This window comes from Juglans microcarpa x Juglans regia, chromosome 3S (assembly GCF_004785595.1).
Source record: "Juglans microcarpa x Juglans regia isolate MS1-56 chromosome 3S, Jm3101_v1.0, whole genome shotgun sequence".
Lineage (NCBI taxonomy): Eukaryota > Viridiplantae > Streptophyta > Magnoliopsida > Fagales > Juglandaceae > Juglans > Juglans microcarpa x Juglans regia.
In genome coordinates this window covers 20,239,991-20,261,828 of record NC_054599.1, presented here as the reverse complement: position 1 = coordinate 20,261,828, position 21,838 = coordinate 20,239,991, and the positions used below count along the sequence as shown (strand labels likewise).

Here is a 21,838-nt window from a genome sequence, read left to right as displayed (position 1 = left end):
TAATCAAGCCAAGTCCTCTAAGAAGATGTGAAATCTAGTTCAAAATCATGCAGCGTTTAATTCGTTAATCATACATGGATTAGGGATAGGCAATAACTTAATAAGGTTTAAGATATTTTGAGTCTGTCTTACTTAGTTATCGATGAAAGATTAGGCTAATGGATATTTAGGGTCTGTTTGGCAGTATAAGTATTCTCAAATATTTAATTCTCAAACATAAGTCAAACATAAAATATTTTTAATTTTTAATTTTTAAATTTTAAATTTTTTATCTAATCATTACAACTTTTTCAAACTTCCAAACAAAATTTAAAAAATAATACTATTTTTTCAATTTTCAAAATAAAAATAAAATTTTATAGTAAAACAAATTTTAAAATTTATAATATTTTTGTTCAACTTTTTCTCTCTCATTTTTCAAAATTTAATAAAACATTTTAACTCAAATCATTTTACTATCATTCACAAATATACTAAAATATATATCCGCAAGGGCCTTTAGTCTTTTAAAAAAATATCATATACAATATCTCCTCTAATTTTTATTTTATTACACTGATGTAAGAGCATTGGTATTAAACTAGTCAAATGCTAGCCAAGTCTAAATTTCTACTAATTTTTCCTAAGATCAACTATGTTGGACTAGCCAAATCACTTTAAGTGAAGTTATGAGTAACAGTACATGAAGAACCAAAGCCATATTTGATAAGTTATTGTTCACCAACTAAAAGAATATTTTATTAAAAAGTATTCTCACTTTTCTCACTCACTCTCATGCCTTCTCTCTCCCTTCCTTCCCTTTCTCTTCATTTCTTCTTCTTTTTTATTTATTTATTTATTTATATTTATTTTTACGAAGAGGACGTAACCCCAATTTTAATGATAGCCCTCACTTTTTACGGAGGAAAATCGTGGTTACAAGCAGATTCATGGGTGTTACAATTTAGGTAAATAAGCATAACTCAGGTAATCCAGAGCTGAAAATTCCAACCAAAATATAAATTACCCATAAATTTGGAAACAAGGACCAAAATCAAGATAAAAACTTGCAAGAAAAATAGAACAAAGAACCAAGTGCACGTAAAAAGGCCAAAGAAAAACCAGCATCCTAATCACAACACATATAAAAAATACCAATTATGTCCATCGTAAGAAGACCTCTTAACTGACTAGGGAGATTATCACAATCAGCAGACCACTCCATATCTAAGCCCCTAGCACCCCTTTTAGTAAGAAAATCAGTCACAACATTCCATTCACAATAGATGTGGCTTACACGATAGTCCATGAAGTCGAGATAGGAGAATAATTCATCCTAGTACTCGTCCAGATACCGAATATTACACTCACCTTTAATAATCCAATTAACAAGAAGTTGAGAGTCCGTCTCAATCTCAACCCTAGAAAACCTAAGTTGGTAGCACCTCCTGATCCCCTCCAGAATACTTCTCATTTCAGCAAAGTTATTGGAACCCTGGCCTAAATAAGCAAAATAAGCCACTAGAAGCCTACCGCAATTGTCATGAACAGCGCCCCCAACACTGGTCAGCCCAAAATTACCCAAACTACTTCCATCAGTGTTAAGCTTCGCCCATCCTAGTTGAGGTCTAACCCATCTCAGCACACGAGTCGACTTAGACTTAGGTAAAAGAATTGGGATATCCATTCTATTTAAAATAGCAACATCATTTCTTTTTCTTCTCTCTTCCTTTCTTCTTGTAATAATGATAACAAGAAAACTGTTTGAAAAGAGTACAAAAAAAACCCAATTCTTCCATGGCCCCTCACTAGCATAGCAGAACAAACAAAATCTCATCACCCAAAAAACAGAAAACAGGATATGAAAGAGTGAGGTAATTCTCGGGTTAAATAATTTGTTTAGATAGTAAAAATTTAAGTTATTAATTAATATATAGAGTGTATTTGTAAAATATAAAAAAAAATTAAAATATATAATATTATATTATTATTTTAATTTTAGAATGACTAGTCCAATGTGAATAACCTCGTCAAAAGTTTTGGCTCTAGCCAAAATCTCAAATTTTAGTTAAAATTTAGACTTAGAAATGACCTAAATGCTCTGAGAGCACTCACATCTGAACGTGTATTCCAAAATTTAATAACAAGACTTTCAACTTTTGATTAAAAAATAATGCCCTGCATTGGGCTGATCATTACAGGGAAGGAATTTGACATTTGAACAGTATATCCCCATATTTGAGAACTATTGTAGCTCCTCAAATTGTTTTGTGCAAATTTCTTATTTGACCAACAAAACATACCCTTCCTCCGATTCTCTACGCTTCATTTTGTGCTCATACTTGCTATGGCTGGAACTTGACAAAAATGTCGCAGTTGAGATGATCCGACTTTCTTTTATTTGAGCATTTGGAAAAATCTGATTTTTTTTTTTAAATTATCATTATGAAAGTACTATTCTTTTTTAAGCACTATTTTAAAAACACTGTCGTTTGAAGAGATAAATAACTTACAAAAATTGTTATAGATGAAGAGTTGTAAACACAGTGACAACAAATAATTAAGTGATTAAGAAAATGTGAAAAGAAATAATTTAAATAATAATAATAATAGATTACTTTAATAGAATAGAGAAAGAATACAGTGTTGGTGTCGGCATATGATGTAGAAAATTTTAGAAATCGTTTGGATTGAAAAATATTTTCAACTCATCTCATCTTATCATTACAACTTTTTTAAATTCTTACATAAAATATAATAAATAATTTAATTTTTTAAAATTTAAAAATAATATTTTAATAATATTATATTAAAATTATATTATCTTATCTTACTGTCTAAATAGTTTCTAGAAAAATGGGTAACTAAAATAGAGAAATGTGTTTTAAAAAGCTGTGAGCGTTCTAATTCCATTTTCTTAAAAAAAAAAAAAAAAAAACCCTCAAATGAAATAATTGTTAATTTGAATTTTTTTTTTTTTTTTGTTAATAATAAAAGAGTAATTGTTTAATGAATTATTAGATAATATGTATATGTGTGCACTATACGGAAGTATGTATGTGTATGCATTTAGATAGAAAGAGAAGAAAGGAACGGGGAAGAGTTTTCTTGTCACAGCGTACACCAGCTTTATTCATCGATCGAGTGATAAAATATCGGAGGGGAAGACCAGAATGGGAAGTGATCCGGCACAGATTCCAACGAGCTTCGGGCATGAGCTGAGGGCTTGCCTTCGTTGCCGCCTCGTCAAAACCTACGACCAGGTCCACCCACACCTTCGACTAAAATATCAGTTTTAGGGTTCAATAGGTTCTTCTTCTTCTTCTTCCAATTCAATGGTTACTCTATTTTGACAAATACTGCACAGTTTCGGGAATCGGGGTGCGAGAACTGTCCTTTCTTTAAGATGGACGAGGATAACGAACGTGTCGTTGATTGCACCACTCCTAATTTTACTGGGTATGCATCTTTCTTACTTTTATCATAATCATTGTTGTTTTTTATGTTATTGTTACTATGATGTTTCTTACCCAACATGGATTAGAGTCTGCCATAAATTTTGTTTTGCTTTTGTTCTTGAATTTTCTGTAATCTTGAAAACGTGTACTGCGAAACTTTGTCCATCTTATTTTTGCTCACTTTTCTTAGCAGGAAAATAGTAGGAACTAGTTTGGTGCATCTTTTACTATTCCAAGAAATCATTCTTCCTGTATTATTGTGAAATGTCAATTGTTTGAGTATCATTGATTTTCCAAGGGTAGTGGTACCTGGGCTTGCTGACACGTGCCATAATTGTTTATTTTGGTTATCAAGTTCCATTTCCCGATCTCTCGTATTTTGATTTTTTCCTTTTATCGGGACTCTTGCAGGATAATCTCGGTCATGGAGCCAAGTAGAAGTTGGGCTGCTCGGTGGCTGCGAATTGGTATGTTAAACACCTTATTAGTTATTACAGCCGAGTTCTTTTCGTCTCTCTTTTTGGCTCTCCAGTTTTAGCACATGTAAGAATTCCTTAGATCCCTCTCCCTTGATAAATTTTCTGTACGGTTACCATAATTTACCGCTATCCTGGCCAATCATAATTCAATTCAAAATTGTGGTGTACTCTAATTTTGATTCATGAATGTTGTTGATCTGAAAGTTTCATTCTTTTTCATTCCCTGTCGACACTTAAGTAAAAGGCAAAATAGAGAACAAAACTTTCCTAGTTAGATTATGATATGTTTGTTCACAACGATGCTATAATTTTCCCTATACCATTGGATGGTCTCAATCTTGTTAATCTGATTACCGTGTTCTGGATTTCTATTACTCGTCCTTTTCTAATTAGTATCCTGTATCTCCCTGTGTACCTTTTCTTTTATAAGTAATCTCCCTGTGTACCTTTATTGAAACCTTTTTGTGTCACAGTGATCTGCATTCAAGAATACTTTTTTTTTTTTTTTTTTTTATAAGTGATCTGCGATCAAGAATACTCATTGCAAGCCTATGACTTCAAATCAGTTGGTTAAGATACTAATAAGAGGATCCTCTTAGGGTTGGGGATCAGGAAACCTATTGCTTATCACTTAACCTCTAGGTCATTGGCTAATTGCTTCAAAATTTTAAACATCATTTAAAGCATTGGTTGGTGGTCGGATGCTTGTAACATTTGAGCATAGTTTGATTTTCGTCTGATGTTTCTTACACACCCTCTCTTAAATTGGAAGTTGGGTGTCACTATTTTCTCGTACATGGTTATTAGAAATCCCGAATAGTTGATTTTTGAGCTCCCTCAGGCTTTTGTTATCTGCTAACAGTGATGTTTCCTAAAAAATTGAAATTTTATTTTACTTGTTTGAACATTTGCAAACACTTCTTTAGATGTTTTTTGGGTCCATATACAATTTTGCAGTTTAAAATCTAAGTTTGCTCGAATTGGTTTTTGTAATTTTGAGTTTAAGTTCCTAAATACTTTTTGCAGGAAAATTTGTCCCTGGTTGTTACACTCTTGCAGTCTCAGAGGCCCTTCCAGAGGACCTGCAGGTTTGTGTATATAAATTTTTACATTATGTTTTATCCTTTCAATTTGAATTAGCAAAAACAATGTCTCCTTGCATAATATGGATTCCAAACATTCATGTCATAAGATTTATTTGATTTAGGAGAGGAATTATGTTACTTTGCATATATCTCTTTCTTCTAATTAACACAAATTGTGGTACATAGTACTGAGTGAGTATAGGTTGTAAATAAGATCCCACATTGCTTTGGAGGGAGAAGCTCTTGCTCTTTATAATAATTATAGGGGGGCTCCAATTGTACCATTAACTAGTCTTTTTTCAGTAGGGGCACAAATGTGACTTGGCCTTTATTGGATCATTACAAATGATTTCAAAACCATTCTCAACGAGAAGTATGGGATTTGAGCCATGCCACCTATGATGGAATGGCTCGACAAGGAGGTTGGGATTTTAAGCTGGGGAGATTGTGATAATCATACAATCTTATTGTTGACTCTTTTGCATGCTAATCATACAATCTTTTCATTCATTCACATTCATTGATATGAACACTTTTCCATTTAATATCATACGTTCATTGCCAAGTATGTCCTGAAAAAGAGCCTGGGAAATGGTAATGTGATGAAAATTACTAGGATATATGCTTGGCCACTAATTTATGTGTTTATCAACATTGGTGTGCTGTTAACAGTTTAGGCTTGATTACCGCACCCCCCCCCCCCCCCCCCCCCAAAAAAAATAAAAACAAAAAAAAGAATAGAAAAGAAAAAGGAGAAAAGACTAAATGCAAAACTAACTACTCGTACTGGTTACTTGTATCTTTAGCTTTTCAGTTATTACATTTCATTGGATCTTTCAACTTCGAATCTTTGTAACGGGCCATTTTATTGGATTCTTGCAGAATTTATGTGAAGATGAGCACGTGCAATATGCGCCACCAAAACGTATATGAATGTGGAAAGTATCTGAAATTTGAACATTTGATGTAACCAAATCCTTGTTGCAAGACCCAGGACCAAAAAACGTTGAAGCGTTCTTCTGCATCCTTCTACATATGCGATAGGATTTAATCCTTTTTTGTTGTCTTTCCTCTTTTTTTTTTTTTTTTTTGTTTGGTTGTCTTTGATTAGCTTGCGTGGAAGTTTTGGTTCTTATAAGAGCAGACAAAAGAAGGAAAAAAGATATAGAAAGAAATGACCTGGCCTTTATCCACGAGGCTTTATAACGACTTAAAAGAGACAGAAATTCATGTAATTGATATATTTTTAGGCATTGCAAAACTCTTCATCAGATTGATAGTAAACTTGTATTTTAACGTGAGAGGATCTGAGATATATTTGGGCAGTGATGAAGAATATCAAACAGTATTTTAATGCAAGCAATCTAGCAGACTGGCAACAATTTCGTCGGATTCCATATCTCTGTTAGCCCGTGTGGAATTCAGTAGAAATAAGGTCTTCAATTTACGTGATATAACTGAGAGTGCTGAGTAAATGGAACAGATTTGAAGACCTTATTTCGTTGATACTCTTTCAGTTGTGTCACGTAAATGGGACAAATCTGAATGATCTGATTAGTCCATCTCTAAATGGACAATGGTCCATTCCTCATTGATCGTAATCTAATTTCACTCCCGGGCTACATGAATGTTGAGTTCTCAGTTTCAGTTTTGCATTTGATCTTCATGTGGCAATGACCCCAAAAAAAAAAAAAAAAAAAAAACTGAGCTACGTTGCTGGGTACCAGGTTGAGATTTTGAGGTCCAAATTGACTCTTGAGTTGCATCTCTCGAGTCTCGACTACTTTTGAAGCCAGGCTAAGTTCCTTTCTCCATTCAATTCTTTTGTGTTTTTATTTTTGTTTTGAATAAGTTCTCCACGTAATTATATTTGAATTGTAATCTCGTTCCATGCCCTAATCTATGTTCCTTCGACCTTCGGCCCTTTGAGCCCTTACGAAGACACCCACCATTTTTTTACCGAGTAATGCTACATACAGTTGTGGAGTGCGCAAACGACGTGCAGTTGCTTTGAAAAAGAGTGAGGTCTACTATTAAAAAATTAATTTATTTTCATGTGAATCTCGTATTTATTAATTTTTTTCAAAGACAGCACTTGCACACTCACGACTGCAACTATCATTTCTCTTTTTTACCATATCTGTTAGCCAATCCATGGTGTATTCCACTTGGAGCCTCTTGACAAAGCAATGAGAAGTTAAGTTGAATCCACAAAAACTTATCAATGAGAAATAACAATACCACAAAATTTTGATGAAGTTTGGGGACAAGGTTGGTGAAAAGAAGGAAAAAGAAATCTTGGAAATGCTATTCACTTCTGTAAGTTCATGCCAGTGTGTTGACTGTAAACATCAGGTTGCAAAGCAAATGCTTCCAATGGCAGCCTTCTAGTTCTATAACCGATCCAGAAACTAGAAACTAGGTGTGGCGGAAAAAACATATCAAGACAGATTTCCGATTAGAAGAGAAAAGAAACAAATAATTTACATCCTTTAATCGCAAGATCTCCTCTGCTTCAGCATTGCATCACAGACCTTCACAGCATCGAGATTATCTCTTACATTATGTACTCTAACAATGTTTGCTCCACCTAAAACACTGGCTGTGACAGAAGCAATAGTGGCAGGATCTCTCTCATCTGCAGCAGTTCGAGAGCAAATGTCACCTAAAAATCTCTTTCTCGAGGGTCCAATCAATATAGGAGCATGAGACATGGCGAAACTCTTTTTTGCAATCTCTGCACGAATGCTTGGTAAACCTGTTAGGATGTCCAAATTCTGTTCGCTTCTCTTTGAGAATCCAACACCTGGGTCAATAATTATCCTCCAAGCTGGAATACCTGATAATTCTGCATCCTTAACTCTCAAGTATAACTCAGAAGCTACCTGCTTACAAACATCATCATAACGGAGGTTTTCAGTATTTTGCATCGTAGATGGGTTCCCCCTCATGTGCATTGCAACATACGGAACCTTCAGGCCTGCAACGACTCTAAGCATGTTAGAATCTAACTTCCCAGCAGATACATCATTCACAAGATGAGCCCCTTTGTTGATTGCTTCTGAAACAACATCTGAATAGAAAGTATCCACTGATATGAGCTTTCCCTCTACCTCAGGCATCCTCACAACAGCTTCTAAAACAGGGATAAGCCTATCTAGTTCTTCTTCAGCGGATATCCAAGAGGCCATTGGCCTTGTCGATTGAGCACCAATATCAATTATATCGGCCCCTTCAGAAATCATCAAGCGGACCTGAGAAACTGCAGAGTCCACAGAAACGAACTTTCCCCCATCACTAAAACTATCTGGGGTCACATTAAGAATACCCATGACAGAGGTTCTCTGTGACCAGTCCCATAAACCCCTTTTAATGGGTAAAACTCTTTTCATGCCTTCCTTTCCAATAAGGGATTCACCACCCATTTTCTCCCATGACTCAAAAAGTCCATCAGAATCCACTGAAAAGGAATGCCAGCAGGTAACTGTATCGCAATCAGCAACTGATCCCAACAAATCCATTAGAGGGGCCATTACAAATGGTCTCTCCCAAATTCTTTCATGGGGTATAGTTAGAAGATCAGAGTGGACCTTGAACCTTCCATAGAACAATATGTCCAGGTCAATTGGTCTTGGACCATACCTTATACCATCAGTACGACCCATGTCTGTTTCTATTTTCTTGAGCACTCCCAATAATTCATGTGGGCCGAGTTTAGTGGCAGCTCTAACTGCTGAGTTGAGAAAGAGAGGCTGATTGGTCACATATGCTGGAGCTGTTTCATACAAACAAGCATGTCTTGTAATATTTATGCCCAAGTTGTTCATCAACTCCAAGGCTTTGTTGAAATTATGTAGTCTATCACCCACATTGCTTCCCAAAGCAATAACTACTTCCTGCTCTGGAGAATGAACTTCCACAGAGGCATTTGGGGAGGAAGAATGCAGTGCTGCAGAAAGGATGGGAACAAGTATATAGAAACTGACTCAGATAAATTCACCCAAAAACCAAGAGGGCTCTATAACTTCTTTCTGCAATCAAAGTATCGCAACCAACCATAGTTTATGTCCTATATGGCACAGTTAGCCCTGCTGATTTTCGTAATCACGGTGAACAATTCTGAGTGGCATTCAACTAAAAACCCATTATTTCACCCAATTTAGACGCCAAGTTGTTTAAACTGAATATACATTACCTCTAAAATACTTTGTGAAACCACTAAGCCAAAGTTTGTTGGGCACAAATTGCTTCAAAGTATTCATATCAGGAGCGGCTTCTCAACAACGTGAGGTCGAAGTAAATATTCTATTCCTTTTTTAGTCTGCACAGTTATATAAAGAGTGAAAAAGAAGGCATTTCTGGACAACTTAAAATCAGGAGTTACCATTTACCAATAAAGGTGATAAAAATGATTTAAGTAAAATAAAATAGCAGACAATTTTTTACGGGACGGTATACTAAAACCTAGCAGCCAAAACAAAAGATTCAAATTAGAGTCAACTGCTCTAACTATGGTGTGGCATATAATGTCTTGTGATAAGAACTTATTCTCATGATTTTCTTCGTTAGACATGACAGTGACTTAATATTTCGGCACTGAAAGCATGCAAACCGAGAAAAGAAATGCATAGACATTTTCAGTTTTCAGTTGAACACTAATAACAAAAGTTGACTCCCCATACTTGGGCCAAATACAGCCCCTAGAGAAACTATTTTTTCAAGTGATCTAAACAAGGCACTTGTACTTGAAGTTATCCAACAAATCTAAAAGCTAGGAAGTTCACTTAAGACCCCCTTAAAAGTACTTATTTAATTCTAACACGAAATCCGCCTGGTGAAGGAAGATTAACGTAACAAAAGTTTAATAGATGAACGAAAACAAAGTCCAAAAGAATCAAATGCACAAAAGAAGCTACAGAAATTTCTAGAGCAAAGGCAGCATATCAATAAGAGAACAAGAAAAGCTAATTTCAAAACATAAAACGGGAGACTCCAAAGGTTAATTTTCTCGTTTATCTTCAGGAAAAAAATGGTGAAAAGTTATCTTCTTTTTCAGATGAACAATAAAACTAAAAAACTGGAAGCGAATACCTTTTCGGAAAGACGATTTTTACATATGAAAGTGGTATGCTGGGTGCGAGACCTGCTGAGACTCCTATGTACTCTAATGTAAGGTTTGAAGCTGAACAGGGAGAGCTGTGTAGTGCTCCAGGAAGATATCAATCCGAATAAGCAGCTGCATATAGAGAAAGGGAGAGATGAGTTGGCGAGCCGGTGAGTAGGGTAAGCATTCGTACATTTTCTTAAACTAAAAACGACTGTCGTTTGTTTGGTGGATCTCGCATCGGCATCAATCCCCAGTCGTTTTATGCCAGCAACCTTACTCAACTACTCTATAGAAAGAAAAATTATTCTCATTAATTACTATTCACCATCTCACACCACATTATAAAGAAAAATTATTCTCATTAGTCACTATTCACCATCTCACACCACATTATATGAGAAACACCTCCACATCGTATAAAAAAATTTATAAGTGTGGAGTGTGAGAGTAAATAGTGACTGATGCATAGTATTCTTCCAATTGAAAATTTCAATCCACCGAATAAATGAAAAAAGAAGAAGATAGTTATATAGAAGAATGGATCTTACCATATTTATTATTTGAGAATTTAATTTTATTAATTTAATATTTTTTAAAATATATGGTCATGATTTATCATACACCTTGACATCCTCAAATTTCGACAATAACTTGATATAATGTTTTTTTACTATACATGAATGAAAGTTCAATTTCATTAATTTAGCATTTTTTTTTTTTAAATTCGTGGGATAGAAATACATCCTACAACTGAAGTGTCTGATTGAATATTTCTACAAATTTATTTAGACACCTATAAATACTTCTTATAATGGATAAGAAAAACCCAATATTTTTTAGATGATGGACATTAGACAACAAAAGTTTTACAAAGTTGTTTTATAATATCTGGATCAATTCATTCATTTTACACCATTTTTTTAATGCACCTTTGATAGACCGAGTGCTTTCTTTTGCTTTCCCTTCTTCTCTAAACTCAATGGCAGAATCAACAATTTTTTTTAAGGGGGCTAACTTTTCTACCACATGAGATGTTCATGTAAAATAAAAAAATATTACAAATTTATAAAGCATAAATGTATATAAAATTAAATCTCGATAATTTGCAAAATAACGTAGAAATAAAATTTTAAAAACACAACTTAATATATGTTTCAGATTTTTGACGACAATATTTCATAAAATAATATTCATTCATTATTCTTTTTATAAATATGAGATATATATATATATATATAAATTTTTTTCTTCAGAGAAACTATCAAGTGATATTTTAGAATGTCATATTTCATTCTAATATCTAAACTAGTTTATCAAATTTCATATAAAATCTATCTATTTTGGCGTCACATTAAGTATGGAATGCTACAATTGAGACCTTAAATAAAATTTTCCTTGCTCAATAAAGTTTAGAGGATAAATCATCTCAATGATTTTTCATATAAATCATCAATCTTAAATAATTTTTCTTATATTTTCACTTTGGATTCTATATTAAAAAACTTAATATTGTATAATAAAAAACGTTGGTTTCAATGTTAATAGTTCATTATTTCTCCTAATCTTAGTTTTAATTTAATTTTAGTGGGGCCATATCCTTGAAAATAGATAATATATATAAAAACTATACAAAATCTAGGGGTTATAGGAAAAAATTGGAGAGACATTTCTATGTATATTGAAATTTTCCAAAATTTTAAAAAGTATATGAGAATAAGAAAATTATAAACTTTTTTGGATGGCCAATTTCTATATACATGAAATTATGAATACAATTTAGGGACTATTTTGAATTTTGAAATTTTTTTGGGGAGATTCGCCACTGGGCAAAGGGAGGAGACAAAGATCCTGTTGAATTTCATGAACTTAGTATTCAAGTTCCAAAAAGGAACCTGAACAAAACAGCTTTTGCATCACGGCCCCTACCTTATTAACCTCATCTCACAACAAAGGATAATCAAAATTGTCCAACCCTTGTTAAGGAAGAGAGCAAGAAAGGCCAAATGCGAAAAGCAGAAAAAACTAATGGGAAAGAACATAATCCACTGGGGTAAAATACCATCACTACAACATACAAGCAATACACATCCCAACCTACTCAGAAATTTGAGAACGGTCAAGTTTTGAGGCAGCTGGCTTGTCCAAAAACCACACCAACTTCCCTTTCATTGGCTGCACCATCCTTGCTGGCGGTGACAGGGAGTCAGGTCCCACATCGTCGATTGCCAAGTGTACAGCCTCTGCTTTGCTGTCACCTGTCACGACCACAGCGACGTTGGAAGCTGAGTTGATGACAGGCAAAGTGAATGTGATCCTCTCTGGTGGGGGTTTGGAGGAATCAGTAATAAAAGTTACCCACTCATCTCTCTCATTGAGCACCGAGTGGTTAGGGAATAGTGAGGCAACATGGCCATCAGGGCCCATTCCAAGGAGTATAAGGTCAAACTTCGGGCAATCACTAATCTCAGACACACCGACCACACGAGTTTTCACTAATTGTCGGATGACAAACTCGTAGTCATCGGCAGCCTCCTCTGCTGTCATTGAATCATTGATAGAATGCACGTGACTGGGAATTATAGGCACCTGTAATGTAAAATGCAGGTGATCTAATGAGAAGATTATGCACACCCATATCGTTTGACAGTGAAACACCCTCTAAGATTTTATGAATACACTAGCACAAGTAATCTAACAACCAGCAAAGCTCATAATAAATAAATATATATATTAAAAAAAAAAAAAAACCATCTTAAATAAATATATATATTAAAAAAAAAAAAAAAAACCATCTAACCAGCAAAACCACTATGGTCCTGAGTCTTCAAAACTAAATAAATATTTTTGCTGGGGCCATTTGAGAGCACGAACGCATTGGAACTATAGGCCACTCAATAGAAGGTAAGGTTTCTCCAATCCTTTGCCCTAACTAGGATTTGATCCCAGGTCCCCTGTACAATGTCAAGAGACTTACAAGTAACTAGTCCTCACCCACCTTCAAATCTAGATCACCTACAATATGTCCAAGTTGATGGAGGATACCAATATGCAGAAAAAAAGAACAAAGCGTGGCTTCTTACAAGAATACTACTATTCTAAGGCCTCTACACCACTCACTCCTTATGTGGCATAATTTGATTTGAAAGATAAATTTTAAAATTTGAATCTTACAAATCAAATCTTACCATTTAAATGATGTGAATGGTGTGCTCTACACACCTGCTTGATAACAGAATAACTCTACTTAAAATTACTGTAATATATGATGATAACATACTTACTAAAGAGACGCTAGTGCTACTGAATTATGCTTCAGCATTTATGGGATTTGATACTCAATTTAGTCAATCATAAGCAGTAGAAACTTGTTTTTACTTCCGAAAGTGGGAAACTTGACAATGATAAAGATTCATAAATTCCTCGAAAAGTATCTCAGGCATAAATAGGAGGCTTTACAGGTAAGTAAGGGCTGCCACAAATACAAGATTGACAGTCTAATATTTGTCAATTAGAAGTGCATAGAGCTGAGATTTTACATATAAATCAAAATCTATTTATGGGAGAACGTCTTTTATTGATGTTTTTTTCCGGTAAGTAAGAGAATATCAACTTAATAAGGACCACTTCCCCATTCATACAGAAGAGCAAGTAATAAAGGACATGCTTGGATACATATAGACATACTAATTAGCCAGTCAAAACATAATTGTATTTTGATATTGAATTCCAAGATATGTATTCTCCAAGCCAACTTACTAGATACCAGTGGTTCCGAGTATGGCCTTATACAACAAGCAAAAAAAGAAAGAAAAAAAAAAAAAAAAAAAACTTTTAAGTCCTATCTCCCCATGACCATCACAGCCGCTCAATTTCATTTACATTTTTACCTACAAAAAAAAAAAAACTATATCCCCATGAGCAACACCATTCTTTAGAGTGAGAGGGGAATAATGTAGGCATTTAGCTGTTATTATAGCCTCTACATAGAAACAAAAAATACAGCATAAAATGGCTAAGTAGCCACCTAAATAATATTTGCCTAAAGTCCTTCCTCCGTATCGACACTATATTTTGTAAGAACCTTCTTATTAGCTGCCAATTTTACAAGATTGAAAGTCCACAAAAGAATAAAACCGAAACAAGTATAAAAGCAGCTGTAAAGACTAAAGAGGACATTGAGATATTAAAGAAACTCTGAATTTTAGCAGCAGGTAGCAAGTTTCAGCATGGTACAAACTTGACTAAATAAATATGATAAGCACCTATTACTTTCATACACATATCTTGAATCGGCACAATAGTTAAAGAGTTGAATCACGGAACTTTCTATCGACAGGAAAATCCAAAAGATCTTACCAATCACTCTACACAAAGAAAGTAATGACAGTCTAAGGGTGTTAAGAAGACATTTGGTGCCAAATAAATTGGCAGATAAGTTGGCCTCAAGTAAATGTTCCAGTAACTGGAAGGGTCTGTACCAATTTTGAGGAGGATTTGAACTGATAACTAAATCCATAACGGACTCCTGTATCTGGCTATCGGTAGGGAAACTTGGACTCCCCCCCCCCCCCCCCCCCCTTTCCAAAAAAGCAGCGAAGGTGTCTAAACAAAAGGCATGCAATGCTCAAGGATTACAACCAACTGCATTTAATTTCCTCCCCCTCCAACCTTTCTGAAAATCGAACACAGCCTACATATAGATAGGTAAAGTGAAAAAAGACACAAGAATATATGAAGTAAGAGGTAAAAACCTTGGACAATAGGCCATCCTTTGCTAGCTTATAATTGCTGTCAGCATGAGTTTTTGCCACAACACGCTCGTCAGCCCAAAATATATACCATTTGGCCCAGTCTAGAGTCTTGTTGTAAGGAGCATCACAGAGTTTCCTGTTTTTCACCGCGTCGTTAAACTAAGTACCAAAGTCATAAAACTAGAGAAATCATGAGGCAAACAAAAGGAAGGCTTTGATACCTCATTAAGCCAACAAGAGAACCACCAGACAATGCAATGGCAAAGACACCCCGCTCTTTCACAGATGCCTCTGATAATTCAGCAATATAGTCTGCCAAATCAGTGCTAAGCTCATCCAAACTTTCATGGATCCTCACCTCCCCTCGATTTTTACAAGCCCCAGAGAGAGCCATTCTTTCAATAAGTTTAACAGCTCTATCTAGAAACATAAGAACGACAACAATACCAAAATTCAGACTGGTTTATTTTTCAAAAGTACAATCTGACCTTCAGAAAGAGCCACGCTTTCAACAAGCTTAATTAGAATCAATATGACATCAATCCACAAAGTAGTCATCCTCCTTGTAGCGCTTATATGCAGCGACTTATACTAGTACAGGTGAACATAAAATCTAGATCATTTAAAATTCTACAGAGTCCATGACTGAATGTTTTTTTTTTTTTTCAAACAACAATTTGAGATATTAGAAAAAAGAAATTATGAACAACTATATGGTAACACAAATCAACCTGTGCATGGAGTCAAATTGACGAGAAGAAGACAATCGAACAAAAGGGTATGATAATTATACAGTTTATGCTCCAGAGATCAACGCAAAGGAACCGAAATCAAGTCAAACAGACAAATTTCACAGCAAATACAGGCATCCATCACAGCCAGATCGTAAAACACCCTCGACTCAGAACCCCATTACACCAAGAAGCTGAAAAAAAATAAAACTACAAAAAAATTAACAATCCCATGCAGTCTAGGATTCCCGACACCGCAGCATGTCGAAGAACAAAAATACAACAAAAGAGAAATACTTACAACGGTGGAGGAGAAGAGGAGTGGCAAAGAGAAGTAAGAAACTGGCGAAGGTGGAAGATTGGTATGAATAAGGAATTATATCATACTGCAGAGAAACATTATTTTCTAATTCATTTACTCTTGATTGTAACAAAACCTTCACAAGAAATTGAGAAGAATTTTACCTTGTGGGCTTCCACGTGCAAACAATGACCGTGACAAAACACACGCAAACACAAAACAACAAGTCTCTCTCTCTCTTCGAAGTAACCGGATAAAACTAGATAGAGAGAGAATGAATAAATATCTCTCTCTCCACTTTTCACAGATGATGATGAGAAAATTCCTCAATCCTAGATCCTCTGCGGAAACATCTGAGACAGAAACCAAAATGAAAATAAAAAAAATAAAAGGTCAATAAATACATGTAAATCTTATGGGTTAAAACTGCCAAAGAAAACAAAAATTCTAATTTTTACAGAAGAGCAGAGCCACGGGAGACTAACCCAACACCCGTCCAAAGCTGACGCTGAAAAATATACAAATAGATTTCCCTGCCTTGCTCTTGCAAGAAAACAGAATATAGTTTTCTATTAAAGATAATGGGGCTTATTTAAAATCTTAATTTATCTGACTGCGCGTAACTATATTTCTCCTATGTTGTTTTTGGGTAGTGGTGATCATAAATATTTTGTGCATAATAATAAGAAAATAATAAAAAAATAATCATAGAATATTTAATAATAAATAGTAATAAAAATATATAAAAAATAATAATAAGATAATTAATAATAGTGAAGTATTCTGATAATACTCTATTATCTAAACTAGTCTTAAGACGCAGTTTGAATAGTAAAATGAGATAGTTTTATATGACAGTTAAAAGTTAAATAAAATATTATTTTTTAATATTATTATTGTTATGAAACGTGAAATAATTAAATTATTTATTATTTTTTTATAAAAGTTTAATAAAATTATAGTGATGAGAGACCAACTGAACTTTAATCTGTTCTTCTTTTCCCACGGGTCTTTGCTTACTTTTTAATTTTCGTTTTGATTGTCTCCTCAAAACCAGCTATCGACACTTTTTATATGTTTCTGTATGCATTGTGTCATACACTTTCCCTCGTCACCATCCCACATGATCCACAGGTCTGTACCGGGTAGAGAAGCACTGACACGTAAATGTAATATTTCTGTTTGAGTACATACGGTCCGAAGTCAAAGTCATTGGGGCCACTGATGGTCCAACTTGCATATATGCTCCAAAGTGCATGTATGTGTTTTAAAAAAAATTAATAAAATATAAGATTTATATAAAAAAAATTAATTTCTTAATATTAAACTTCACTCTTTTTTAAAATTATTACGTGACATTTACGTACTTCACGATTGTATGTAGAATTACTCTTTTTTTTTCCTTTTCTTTTGGAAGAAGTTTATTTTGTGATTCTGTTTTCTCAAAAAAAATCTCCCAATGATAACGTTCTCTTTAATTGTTGAAAGAGTTTATGCCATTTCAATCTATGGGCCTATTCCTTAATTATAGAAACCAACGTTATGTCATCTTTCATTATGTTGCATTGAATACATCATGTCAGCCATCATTTTGTTTACTTCCTCCAACCTCCACACCATAGAAATAGAAATAAATACTCAAGAGGGAGTTTGGAATCTCTCTACATCAAAATCAACCTCCATAGTGGTTAAAAGGGAAGGTGGGGTGTTCCAAGTAAAAAAGTACACATAAAGTTCCCTCCCGCCAAATCAAAGCCCCACATCATGACAAATCAAGACTTCCTACCCCAGTTTGAGGAATCTTTGCATTATCAAAGCATGACATACTGATGGGTTCCTACTTCCTGCAGGAATCATGCCATGGTTGATAATCTTCCCCCACCTTTCATTCTACCACTATTGACAGGAAATGAATAAACACCTCTAATCATGCTCTTGAATGAAATCCCACTTCCCGTATTGAACTAGTTAAACCCTTTTATTATAAAATTAATTGATCTATAGTTAAGGGTCATGCAAATAATATAAAGTAATCAAGTATGCATGAAGTCATCCCTGGCCAAAACATCTTCATCCTTCAATGTACAACCTCTCTAAAAACAAAGACTTGGAAAATCAATACAAATATTAGAAACACTCTAGATCTGTTTTCTTCGGAATCTTCTTTGTGTGTTTTCTCTACGTCTCTACGTCTAGAGTTGCTGCATGGCGGCGGTTGCCGCCCCTCTAGTGTTTCAGATGCCAGCGGGGATTCCAGAACAAGCACTTTCATATGCCCATGTTGTTTCGAGAGCATCTCCTTCATTATCATTCAAGCTTCATATGCGTTATCCATTGGATGTTGACGGCCAATCGAGTTTTGTGTTTTCAGAGGGAGAGATGACCAAGGTTGCGGAAGATTTTAGATTTGCTTTGGTGTTGAAGTTTCTTCATTCCCGTCCTTCCATCGATGTAATTCAACTATCAGTGGTCAAGTCGTGGGATTTGCAAGATATTCCAATCATCAGTTTTATGGATGCTCACCATGTCTTCATTAATCTGCAAACTGAGAGGGATTTCGTACATGTTTGGGTGAGAGAAGGGCAGGTCATTGATGGGTGCACTTTTCTTTTATTTAGGTGGACGAAAGATTTTGACCTTAAGAAGGAGCCATCAACAGCGGCTCAATGGATCTTTTTGCTAGGTTTACTGATGCATATGTATAGAGTTGATTGTCTACAGATATTGGCAACGAGGTTTGGTAGATTCCTAGGGATTGATAATGCAACTTTGAATAGGACTAGGGCGTCAGGTGCACGAATCTGTGTGGAGATCGATCTCTTAGAGGAGCCTGTTCAAAGTTTTCCCATTGTTGTCTTGGCTCATCAAAAAATTTGGCAAGAAGTGAGATATGAGAAGCAAGGCTCGTATTGTCAGAAATGTCGCTGTCAGGGTCATACGAATGTTGTTTGTAGGGTTGGGTTGAAGGACTTTAAAGTGAAAAATCGAGATTCACAAAAGTCTGACAAGAAAGGAAAAAGAACTAAATGTGGAAGGTTAGAGATCCAAGTGGAAATAAGGAGAAGAAAGTGAGTAATGATCTAGTTACTAGTGAGAAGGAAGAGCTCGATGTGGATCAGAATATTATTGTTGAAGAGCTAGAGGACATGCAACACGAAGGTCCAGAGGGCTGTGCCTAGGCAATGCCAAAGAGCAATGAACTGGTTATTGGTGGGTCAAATACAATCATTATTTCTGAGGATATAAATGGAGTTGATAAAGGGAAGATGGTGGTAGATATGGAGCCAGCGGGTAGTGAATAGGAGAGGGATGCATCGCATGAAGATGGCCCAGTGAGTCACTTTTTGTGATTGGGAAGTCTAGGGAGCATGTTTTAAAGGTTCGGAATGTCGAAAATGATATGGCAGTGCATGAGTTTTTTACTTGTGAAAGGCTAACTATTGAAGGCAGGCAACAAGATGTTATGTTCGAAATTTTAGAAAGTGAGAATAGGGGCAGTCTAGCCATAGCAGATGAGGCATTTCACTTGGATCAAGAAGAACATGGAAATTCACATAAGATGGCAAGTGACAAGGGGCACGGATTAGACTCATAATTGCTGTCTCTGGCATCATGTGTGCAAAAAGTTACAAATTCTAAGACATTCGAGACGGGTTGCTTCCCATCCTGAGAAATTAAATTTATAATAGACAGAATCTTGGTGTGGAACGTGCGCGGATTGAGCCCGTCTAAAAGAAGATTAAAGAGTTTGGTAAGGAAGTATAAGCCTCTTGTTCTAGCAATTTCTGAACCTTTTACGGAAGAGGTGTGTATGGTTTATTGGGCTGATTATCTTGGGTTTTCTTCTTATTGCACTAATGAAGCCATAGGCGGGAAACTTTGGATTTTTTGGAAGACAGAATTAACGTTTGATGTATGTGATATGTCTGATCAATTAATATCGGGTTGTTTCACAGTGAATGATTTTAAAATCTTTATGACTTTTGTATATGCAAAGTGTACTCAAGGGGAAAGAAGAGAATTATGGCATGATATAGAGGGTGCATTGGTGGATGATGTACCTTGGATTATAGTGGGAGATTTCAACTCTATCAGAGAGGATGGTGAGCGGTTGGGAGGACATCAAAGGCCTTTATCGGCAATGGCAGTTTAATTCGTGCATCCATAATTGTGGCCTTCTGGAGTTGAATTATAGTGGCTATAAAATGCCGTGGTGCAATGGACTAGGGGTACATCGCGGAGTTGGGTGCGTCTTGACAGAGCCCTTTCGAATACTGCACTGAGCCGCTGTTTGCCACAGGTTCATATGGAGTACCTAGAATGGAAATCCTCTGATCATTGTCCAATGTTGATAGATTTTGTTAGGGATATGACCGGATATGGCCCTCATCCGTTCCGGTTTCAAGATATGTGGTGCTCACATGAAAGCTTTAATAAATGTGTGGAAGATGTGTGGAGTGGGGAGGTTTCTGGGATGGGTTTGATTCAGTTGGCAGCCGAACTTAAGAGGCTTAAATCGGTTCTTAGAGTTTGGAACAAAGAAGTATTTAGTCAAGTGGACCATGTGATCAAGGTCTTAGAAGAACGCATGAATTTTCTTGAATGCCAACTTCAGGATGGACATGCCCCAGATGTGGAAGGTGAGTATTTACGTGCTAAAGCTGAATTAGAGTTATATGAACATAGAGAAGAAATTCAGTTGGCACAGCAGGTGAAGAGGAAGTGGCTTAAAGAGGGAGACAGGAATACGAGATTCTTTCATGATTTTGTGAATCAACATAGGAAAGCTTCGGCGATTAATAGAATGGTTTTACCAAATGAGGTGATCTTGGAAACGCCGGAAATGATTCACTTGGAAGCACTAAATTATTTTCGAAACTTCCTTACAGAAGAGGGGCTGAATGTTATTCCAAAATTAGGGGACTTAGTATTCTCGGTGGTTAGTGATGAAGAAAATTTGGTTCTTTCTAAAAAGCCATCTGAGGAGGTTTGGAATGCTTTATCATCCGTTCTTAAGAATAGTAGTCCTGAGCCGGATGGTTTTAGTTCTGCTTTCTTTATCCATTGTTGGGAGACGGTTAAAAAGGACGTGATTGAAGCTGCGTGTGATTTTTTCCAAGGTACTTTGTTGCCGAGATTTTATTCTGCTTCATATATAGTGCTAGTAGCTAAAGTGCAGGACCCTAAAAGTTTTGACAAGTTTAGACCATTCATAATAAAGTGGCAGGATGGAAGTTAAAATCTCTGTCACAAGGTGGGCATCTCATGCTTATAAAACATGTATTATCTTCCATGGCTACACATCAATTGGCAGTTTTGAATGTTCCGAAAGTAGTTTTTTCAAAGATAAGCTCCTTCTTCTCTACTTTCTTTTGGAGAGAGTTTCATGGAAAGGCCAAAATAAAATGGATACCATGGTCGAATATCTGTAAACCGACAAGTGAAGTAGGGCTTGGGATTAGGGACTTGTATGAAGTGCAGAAATCCATGCATATGAAGTTTGTGTGGAGGTTGTTATTTGATGATAATCTCTAGTCACAATCTAGCTAAGTATGTGAAGGACCAGAATTTTGGCATGGTTGTCTCGAAGAACAAGGGATCAAGGTTCTGGAAGTCCCTTATGCAGGTTTTTCTAGAGGTGTATGAGCATACAAAAGTAAGGGTAAGGGAAGACAGTACCTCGTTTTGGCATGATAAGTGGTTGTCTTTAGGTCAACTTAGTGTGCAGGTTCAAAACATAGAAAATCATACTCTAAAAGTGAGGGATTTGTGGGTGGGAAACGAGTGGGATGAAGTTGCTCTAGTGGGTTTGATTGGAGAAAACAGGGCAACTGAAGTGATGTAATCTGTTATGGCAGGTAAAGCAGGGACTGATGTTTTTGTATGGGAGCCATCTTGGGATGGTGTTTTCTCAGTAGCTTCGGCATGGGACTCGATAAGAGTTTGA

General features: G+C 35.6%; 4 protein-coding genes across 8 annotated transcripts; 2 read left to right on the top strand and 2 right to left on the bottom strand.

The window, feature by feature from the left end:
• Positions 1-3,048: 3,048 nt before the first annotated feature.
• Positions 3,049-6,272, top strand: LOC121258555 (transcription elongation factor SPT4 homolog 2-like). Of its 2 annotated transcripts, none has more exons than XM_041160089.1 (5): positions 3,049-3,242; positions 3,347-3,438; positions 3,849-3,909; positions 4,943-5,004; positions 5,884-6,272. In XM_041160089.1, the coding sequence occupies exons 1-5, from the start codon at positions 3,153-3,155 to the stop codon at positions 5,969-5,971; spliced, it is 393 nt and encodes a 130-aa protein (XP_041016023.1). In that variant the 5' UTR covers positions 3,049-3,152; the 3' UTR covers positions 5,972-6,272. The 2 variants fall into 2 exon arrangements, with proteins under 2 accessions (XP_041016023.1, XP_041016024.1); XM_041160090.1 differs by having other exon boundaries at positions 3,054-3,242; positions 3,849-3,904.
• A 1,005-nt stretch (positions 6,273-7,277) lies between these two features.
• Positions 7,278-10,306, bottom strand: LOC121258226 (folate synthesis bifunctional protein, mitochondrial-like). The gene is made up of 3 exons (XM_041159651.1): positions 10,093-10,306; positions 9,197-9,322; positions 7,278-8,950 (listed from the first exon to the last, which is right to left on the bottom strand). The coding sequence occupies exons 2-3, from the start codon at positions 9,261-9,263 to the stop codon at positions 7,494-7,496; spliced, it is 1,524 nt and encodes a 507-aa protein (XP_041015585.1). The 5' UTR covers positions 9,264-9,322; positions 10,093-10,306; the 3' UTR covers positions 7,278-7,493.
• A 1,638-nt stretch (positions 10,307-11,944) lies between these two features.
• LOC121258115 (probable 6-phosphogluconolactonase 1) lies at positions 11,945-16,364 on the bottom strand. 4 transcript variants are annotated; one of them, XM_041159489.1, is made up of 5 exons: positions 16,056-16,364; positions 15,892-15,976; positions 15,081-15,279; positions 14,860-14,995; positions 11,945-12,694 (listed from the first exon to the last, which is right to left on the bottom strand). In XM_041159489.1, the coding sequence occupies exons 3-5, from the start codon at positions 15,251-15,253 to the stop codon at positions 12,203-12,205; spliced, it is 801 nt and encodes a 266-aa protein (XP_041015423.1). In that variant the 5' UTR covers positions 15,254-15,279; positions 15,892-15,976; positions 16,056-16,364; the 3' UTR covers positions 11,945-12,202. The 4 variants fall into 4 exon arrangements, with proteins under 4 accessions (XP_041015423.1, XP_041015419.1, XP_041015418.1 ...); XM_041159485.1 differs by lacking the exon at positions 15,892-15,976 and having other exon boundaries at positions 16,056-16,230; XM_041159484.1 differs by lacking the exon at positions 16,056-16,364 and having other exon boundaries at positions 15,892-16,039.
• Positions 16,365-19,073: 2,709 nt separating this feature from the next.
• Positions 19,074-21,838, top strand: LOC121258770. Its single transcript, XM_041160307.1, has 4 exons — positions 19,074-19,182; positions 19,299-19,453; positions 20,192-21,011; positions 21,750-21,838. Exons 1-4 carry the CDS (start codon positions 19,074-19,076, stop codon positions 21,836-21,838), a joined length of 1,173 nt encoding a protein of 390 aa, XP_041016241.1.

Bases quoted from the DNA above. Each gene is read 5' to 3' on its own strand.
- LOC121258555 (XM_041160089.1), top strand. From the start codon at position 3,153: ATGGGAAGTGATCCGGCACAGATTCCAACGAGCTTCGGGCATGAGCTG. The intron at 3,243-3,346 runs GTCCACCCACAC...AATACTGCACAG, and splicing joins TCGTCAAAACCTACGACCAG to TTTCGGGAATCGGGGTGCGA. The intron at 3,439-3,848 runs GTATGCATCTTT...GGACTCTTGCAG, and splicing joins ACCACTCCTAATTTTACTGG to GATAATCTCGGTCATGGAGC.
- LOC121258226 (XM_041159651.1), bottom strand. From the start codon at position 9,263: ATGAATACTTTGAAGCAATTTGTGCCCAACAAACTTTGGCTTAGTGGT. The intron at 8,951-9,196 runs GTAATGTATATT...TCCTTTCTGCAG, and splicing joins TTTCACAAAGTATTTTAGAG to CACTGCATTCTTCCTCCCCA.
- LOC121258115 (XM_041159489.1), bottom strand. From the start codon at position 15,253: ATGGCTCTCTCTGGGGCTTGTAAAAATCGAGGGGAGGTGAGGATCCAT. The intron at 14,996-15,080 runs GTATCAAAGCCT...GGTGAAAAACAG, and splicing joins TCTCTTGTTGGCTTAATGAG to GAAACTCTGTGATGCTCCTT. The intron at 12,695-14,859 runs GTTTTTACCTCT...TTTACATTACAG, and splicing joins AGGATGGCCTATTGTCCAAG to GTGCCTATAATTCCCAGTCA.
- LOC121258770 (XM_041160307.1), top strand. From the start codon at position 19,074: ATGCCAAAGAGCAATGAACTGGTTATTGGTGGGTCAAATACAATCATT. The intron at 19,454-20,191 runs GCAAGTGACAAG...TGTTTGCCACAG, and splicing joins ATGGAAATTCACATAAGATG to GTTCATATGGAGTACCTAGA. The intron at 21,012-21,749 runs GTACTTTGTTGC...CTGTTATGGCAG, and splicing joins TGCGTGTGATTTTTTCCAAG to GTAAAGCAGGGACTGATGTT.